This window comes from Silene latifolia, chromosome 5, assembly GCF_048544455.1.
Source record: "Silene latifolia isolate original U9 population chromosome 5, ASM4854445v1, whole genome shotgun sequence".
NCBI lineage: Eukaryota > Viridiplantae > Streptophyta > Magnoliopsida > Caryophyllales > Caryophyllaceae > Silene > Silene latifolia.
In genome coordinates this window covers 32,370,163-32,377,304 of record NC_133530.1, presented here as the reverse complement: position 1 = coordinate 32,377,304, position 7,142 = coordinate 32,370,163, and the positions used below count along the sequence as shown (strand labels likewise).

Here is a 7,142-nt window from a genome sequence, read left to right as displayed (position 1 = left end):
CACATGTTGTTTTATTGCGGATCTCCTTTTGAGTGTGGTCTAGGGAAGATGGATGCCAATAACTTATTCCGGGCTGAAATTGCTGCTATCCTTATTCTTAGCGACATTAACAAGTGCAGGGCGGACGTGCGGTCTAGGGTTTTATCCTTTAGTGAGGGTAAGGGTCAACCGAAGAAAATCCATTCGTCTTTCGAAACCCCTCCTACAAAAGTTGAACCCAAGAGGAAGATTGGTGATGTGGATGAGTGTGAAGTGACGTATAAAAGACGTCGATCCTCTACGCTGTTGCGGGTTGTTAGCCCCACCACTGGTGAGCCCCTCTCGACCCTTAGTAGTCGTCGTCGTGGTAAGGGTGATGGGCTTGGCTCTACCTACAATTGCGGGGAGTCGTCTGGTTTGGCTTTTTGCCTTGTTGTCTCTAATTTCTACGGAACAACCGGACATTATTTAAGGATGTTCAAGATGTCGGGAGGCACGTGGTGACTATTGCTTCCTAGACGACAATGGCATGCCAAACGTGTAAGTTTACTTCTATCCGCTAAGGCACCGGTTTACGATCTAATGTATCTAAATTGTTGAGCTTATTTTTTTTGTTTCAAAACAGAGAGGATCTTGCTTGTTACGGTCCCAATGCATCACTCTGAAGGGATGACATCCTTTATATGCTACCCCACAGTTTAATGTCCTCATTTGTGATTGAGTGCTGGGCAATGTTGCTGAACAAGATAGAGGCAGAGGGTTTTGAAGTTGCTAGGATGGCTTTCTTTGGGCTACGTCAAACGGTTCGAGCCTAATAACTATTTTCTCTGTCACTATGTTTATTAACTTCACCTTTTATTTTTCTTTTTTAACCTGGTCAGGTTTAAGTTGTAACTTCAACCTGTAAAATGTGTAACTCAGCTCCTATAATTTTGGAACTTCAGCCCATGTAATTTTGGAACTTTAGCCCCTAAAAAGTGTAACTTCAGCCGTATAATTAGTAACTTCATAGCCTAACATGTGTAACTTCAACCTGTATAATTTGTAACTTCAGTCTCTTTAATATTCATTTATTACAGGACGTTCTCATGCGGCTAATGGATACACCAACTCAGTGCACACCCAGTGATATCAACTACGATATGCTTTACAAAAATTGGGACGTCTTTGTCAAGGATTGTGGCAATACTATCAACTTGGGTGCTGATTTAATTTTCATACCAATCAAAATTGATGACCATTTAGCATGCGTTTGTATCAACTTTAACTCGGAAACTGTGGACTTACTGGACAACCAATTTCACCCAGATCCGAGCAAGTCTGACATATGCAAAGCGGCAACTATTCTTGTAAGTCTGATTTCATTATTCCAATTTTGAATTGTCCATTATACTTTCCTTAATTCAATTGCTTAATTTACTAAATTATGTTTAGGTGTCCGCTATGAGCGACTATTTGGAGTATAAAGGGGTAAGCAGAGGTTGTCAGGTTGCTGGGTTTGAGCATCGCCAGATAAATTTTGATTGGACGCGTCCTGCCCCTCTTCACGAGGAGTCTGGCATATTCACCATGGTCCACATGTTAATTTACGAAGGTGAGCCGTTCAAGCATAATGACCTCAACAAAGAAGACCAACCGGCGTTACTTGGTACTACTGACTTGCCGCATCCCTTGTACTAGCGACATGAATGACATAAGAGAGGAAGTTTTGGAGAAGATTAAAGGTTGGGTAGCTAAAAAAGAGAGTATTTGGAAAACCATTCAAGCTAGGCGTAAAATCACCAAGTTAATTTTAAAGTCATCAAAGTGACTTTAGAATATATTTTAGAATATATTTGGAACACTATTCAAGCTAGCTATTTTGTACCTTGTACGCTTTTGAATATTTTAATCCTTCTATGTAGAAAACAATTGGCGATGAAGTTTGAGTATTTTTATCCTTGTTTTTTGTTCATGTTCAAGGCATCCCTGTTGTCTAATATCATGACTTGTAGTTACAAAATAACCCTATAAAGTTACACCTACTGCGTGAAACAGTTACACTGTGTAAGATTTTTAATATCATATACTTCGTAACTTCACTGCCTTGTTTGTGTAACCTTAGCGGATATTTGTTGTAACTCAAATGCGTACCTTTTAGAATAGTTTGTACAAGAACAGCTATTCTCACATTTGTACCATTTTGATTATTTCGAACCATCTATAAAGCAAAAAAATTGGCTTTGAAGTTAGATTATGCTAACTTACACCAGTATTCTCATACATTTACCATGTCCAAGATACTTAAAATAATATTTGTAACTTCACTCCCTCATATGTGTAACTCCAATCCATAATTTATGTAACTCCAATACAACTTTTAGGATATTTTGTAACTTGATATTATCTGTAACTCCAATTCATGATCTGTAACTTCACTATCTCATATGTGTAACTCCAATACATAGTTTATGTAACTCCAATAAAACTTTTAGAAGTTTTACAGTTAATGTAACTCCAATATAGTTTGTAACTTCACTTGATATTATCTGTAACTCCAATATCTGATCTGTGTAACTTCAATGGAACTTTTAGGATATTTTGTAACTTGATATTATCTGTAACTCCAATTCATGATCTGTAACTTCACTTGCTCATATGTGTAACTCCAATACATAGTTTATGTAACTCCAATAAAACTTTTAGAAGTTTCACAGTTAATGTAACTCCAATATAGTTTGTAACTTCACTTGATATTATCTGTAACTCCAATACCTGATCTGTGTAACTTCAATGGATGTTTTTGTTTGCAAACAATCATTTCCAAATTGTAAGGCAAAAAAGTTTCATTCACTCTAAAAAAGGATTTTAATATTTGTTCTTCATCTTAATATTACACAATAATAGTAAATTAAAATATGCTATACCTAAACTTCTACTCAGAAGATTCGTCATCCTCTTCCTCATCCTCGTCTTCATCCGAAGATGATTCAATAGATTGTTGTGGGTGTTCCGAAAACGGGTTGGGGCAGTTTCTCTTGTCGTGATGTGCCATTTGTTTACAATTATTGCACATCCGTTTCGGTTTAGATAACAATGCTTCAGCTTTTGCCTTCTTAGACAACATCCTTTTGCCACTCCCTTTGTTTTTCGCATGTTTGGGAGGCAATATTGTTATCTCCTTGCTGGCCTTACAACCCAGTAGTTGTTCAATTTCTTGCTGCTTTGTCAATTCCTCTGCTGACGGTGACAGCTTCTCTCTGAAATCCCTAATTAAGTTGGACAAGGTCTCAATATCATCCTTATCTTTACCCCTTAGTACTCCAACAGTCTCATGTATCTCAGACCATAACTTTGTCATTTCGATTTGTTTTCGATCAATTATTTCCTTTCCATCAGAGGCATCGTATACTGCATCCTTTCTCCATCTTCGAAGCACGTACGATTCCGGTATGGACTGAACACCATTACTTGAATAAATCCAAATGATGTGCCTACATATTATTCCAGCTCTTTCAAACTTTCTACACGAGCATGTTGCCTCATATGTTCCTGTTTCGCCACATATCACAAAAAAACAAAGGACTCAGAAAAACTGCAACAAATATTATGTAACTGCAAGCTTTATTGTGTATAACTGCATCAGGGTTTATTTGTAACTTCAACAAACTATCAGAGTTTTATTTTTAAGCGTTCCTCTGTGTAACCGCAAGGGTAACAATTGTAACTATATATCGTACTTTGTGTAACTCTAGTGGTTTTAATTGTTACAAAAAAAAATCAAGTGCAAATAACAAATGTCAGTGATAAATACCTGGCCTGAAATGAACGTAAAAAACTCTTCCTCTTAAACTATCCTTTACTTTTGTTAGCTCGATTTCATTCTCCTAGGTGAAACCCCTGGCATCAAGTCCATTAGTTGACATTTCTATCTCTTCTTGAAACTCATCGAATACGGCATGTGTGTATACTCTTGCTGCATGGCGCTCAATAGGACATTGAGTTTTCATTTTTGGGCATGTGTGCCTGTTGTCATTATCAGATTTCTTCTGGGTATGTCTTTGTTGGTCAATTGCACTTTCAAAGCGCATCCAGAATTCAACCAATGTTCCATTGTTGTTCTCAAACTTTTTAAAGAAACTATTTTCACTCTCCGATCTTTGTGTTGTCCTCATAACACTTCCCATCGTCAGGTCCCTACAATGGGCCATCACCCATTGCCGCCTTTTAAGGTACACTTCCTCAAACCAAGCAGATTTACTAACGACATGCTCTTTCATTATCTCGCCCCAGCGAACGTCAAATTCATCCGGTTCAAGTTCGTCGTCCCAGATTATGGCATTTAACTTCTTTATAAATTCGGGATAATCTTTTGTTGTACCCCCGTATTTGACTGGAACCTTGTTCATAATATGCCACATGCAGAAGCGATGCCTAGCTGTCTTAAAAACATTCTTGACAGACTTTATAATACCCGCATCTTGGTCGGTTATAATATATTCCGGTTCCTTCCCACCCATTGCCACCAAAAAACGTTTGAACACCCAATCAAAATAGTGCTCGTTCTCCCTGAAAAGAAGTGCACCGCAAAATTGATTGAACGCTTGTGATTATCAATACCCGTGAAAGGTGTAAATACCATATCATACTTATTTGTCGAGTATGTTGGATCGAAAGACACAGCATCACCAAATACAAAGTAGTTTCGTCGAGCAATACCATCCGCCCATATCGCCCTGATCAAGCTTCCATCGGCATCGACTTCATAATCGAAGAAGAAATTTTCATGTGTTTCTGCCATGCTTTTAAATCGATCTATGAACAATTGACCGTCCCTCTCATTAATATAGCACTTAACGTTTCTATGGAAATTCTTGAAATCAGTTAAACTCGCACCAATATTTTCGAACCCATTAACATGTTCCTTGCACATTTTATATGTCCTTGTAGCACCTATCTTCAACTGCATTCAAACAACGTCATTTACACTGATTAAAAACAATCCAATAAGTTTGAATCGCACATGTATATGTTTGGAATCGCATGATTATATATTTGGAACTTCACATCAAGTAAATATGTAATCAGAATCGAATCGTAAAAAGATGTAACTCCACTCGGATGAAAGTGTAACCCTAACAGAAATTTGTGTAATTCCATCAGAATTCATAATCTAAAAATGCAGTGCAATGTAACTAGAACTTCAAGTCAATAAATTTGGAACTTCAATGAAATAAATTTGGAACTTCAAACTGAGAATTATGTAACTTTAACAATAATTTAACTTTAACGCTCAAACTGTAACTCTATTTGATAAAATATGTAACTCTACCCGGATTATGTGTAACCTTAAGGAAAGTGTAACTTCAACAGTGATTAATGTAATTGTACCATAAGGAAAGTGTAACTTTAACAGTGATGTAAACAGGAAGAGTACACTAACCCTCGAGTTATAGACTATGAGCTCCTTGTGATACTTGTGTAGTTTCCTGGACAACTTCTGAAACTCCCTATCTCTAACTTCAACAAGCTCATGATTGTGTCCCGCATGAAATCGGTCAACTAATAAAACACCATTAAACATGAGCAATCTAATCCTCGCTTTGCACCCAATCCTCCTTACTTTCGTTTTTCTCCGTTGCTTTTCTCCAATTTCTTCCCCCTCTTGTGTGTCCTTAAATAATTCAATCTCTTTGTCTTTGCACACCTTTTTTGCGTATGTAAATCCCTCTCGGTTACAAACTAAAAGTTTTGATTTAATGGTCCCGTCACGCCACTTCTTTGTCGTGTATCTACGCACATCGAAACCACATGCAAGAGCGTACATCTTATAGAACTTTACAGCTTCCTCTATGTCATTGAACTGCTGCCCGACAAATGGTGTAAACTCGCTTTCTACAATCCTACAAAATTCATCTCCGCTTACATTTTGCATGACTTCTGCAAATTCATGTTCTCCTACCTCTGGTTCGTCCTCACAACAATCCTCCTCTGTAAAAATCAAAAACAGAAACTGTCTTAAGTTTTTTGCAAACACAACAGAATTTTATAGATCAACTGAAACTAAAATTGTAACTTTAGCACCAATTAACTATAACTTTACTGCCAACGAGTGGAACTTCTCTCCAGAGCTTTTTTACACATAAAAACTCCTACTCTAGGGTTGCCAAAATACACGGATTATTTACTTATGACTAAACAACGACATAACACCCCTTCTGCAACATACAGGCTAGGCAACATAACAAATTTTGTAACTCTAAATCTAAGTCTTTGTAACTTTACATGTCAAGACTCTTCATCTTCATCTTCCAAGTTAATCTTCCAACTTGTTTTCTTAACCATCAGTATAAGTTATGAATGAATAATCCGTATATTTTAACTTATTTTAAAAAAAAAAAACCATTGTTGAACTCGACAACTGAAGTAGTCGACAATTGTTGAAGTTCAACAATGGTTTGAAAGAATGAGTTTGGGAGTTCTTAACCATCAGTATAAGTTATGAATGAATAACTTATTTAAAAAAAAAAAAAACAAAGTTGAAGTAGTCGACAATTGTTAAACAGTGTACTTACCATTGTTGAACTCGACAATCTGCATATTGTCCATGGTTGTCGATATTTTGATATATTGTTGTGGACAGCGGGGGCCACGGGGGCGCTTGGGAAACAAGCGTTTGCATTTTGTATGGAGTCGCCACCAATTTTTATGGGAAATTGGAACCGTTCGAGTACCTCGTGTCATGTCAAGACACAAAGTAGTGATATGAACACTAAGCAATCGTTACCCATAGCATTCTATGTCTAGAATGACTCTCGTAGATGCCAATGAACACGGGTGCTCACGGAATCTGGAGTAAGGGGTGAGGGTACGTATTAGGAAGCTCTTTTGATCGAACACCTAATCCCGCCCGCCTCGATAGCGGCCTCTACTAATGATTAGGGACATCATCTATACTCGATATATCGTCGATTATATGCATGCAATGCAACATCCAAGTTTTAATCCTAGCATGTGAGAGTTAGACTAAGTCGGTTAACACGCAATTAGCATACAATTGGGTCGAAGTAGGATTTAATGCTCAATTACATGTGAGAACATACAAACAATAAAAGAAATACAATAAAGAAAATTACAATAATGAAAATTACAATAATTACATTGGATTAGGCGATTTATGTCGA

The 7,142-nt window shown here is 37.2% G+C and overlaps 1 protein-coding gene across 1 annotated transcript; it reads right to left on the bottom strand.

Moving 5' to 3' along the window:
• Nucleotides 1-2,893: 2,893 nt before the first annotated feature.
• LOC141655183 (protein FAR1-RELATED SEQUENCE 5-like) lies at nt 2,894-6,567 on the bottom strand. Its single transcript, XM_074462275.1, has 5 exons — nt 6,534-6,567; nt 5,402-5,949; nt 4,638-4,921; nt 3,857-4,527; nt 2,894-3,510 (listed from the first exon to the last, which is right to left on the bottom strand). Exons 1-5 carry the CDS (start codon nt 6,565-6,567, stop codon nt 2,894-2,896), a joined length of 2,154 nt encoding a protein of 717 aa, XP_074318376.1.
• Nucleotides 6,568-7,142: the final 575 nt, after the last annotated feature.

What these genes read in the sequence shown, in the direction of transcription:
- LOC141655183 (XM_074462275.1), bottom strand. Translation starts at nt 6,567, where the DNA reads ATGGACAATATGCAGATTGTCGAGTTCAACAATG. An exon ending in TCATAGTCTATAACTCGAGG is followed by an intron (nt 4,922 to 5,401) that starts GTTAGTGTACTC and finishes GTTTGAATGCAG; the next exon opens with TTGAAGATAGGTGCTACAAG. An exon ending in TAATGGACTTGATGCCAGGG is followed by an intron (nt 3,511 to 3,856) that starts GTTTCACCTAGG and finishes GTGGCGAAACAG; the next exon opens with GAACATATGAGGCAACATGC.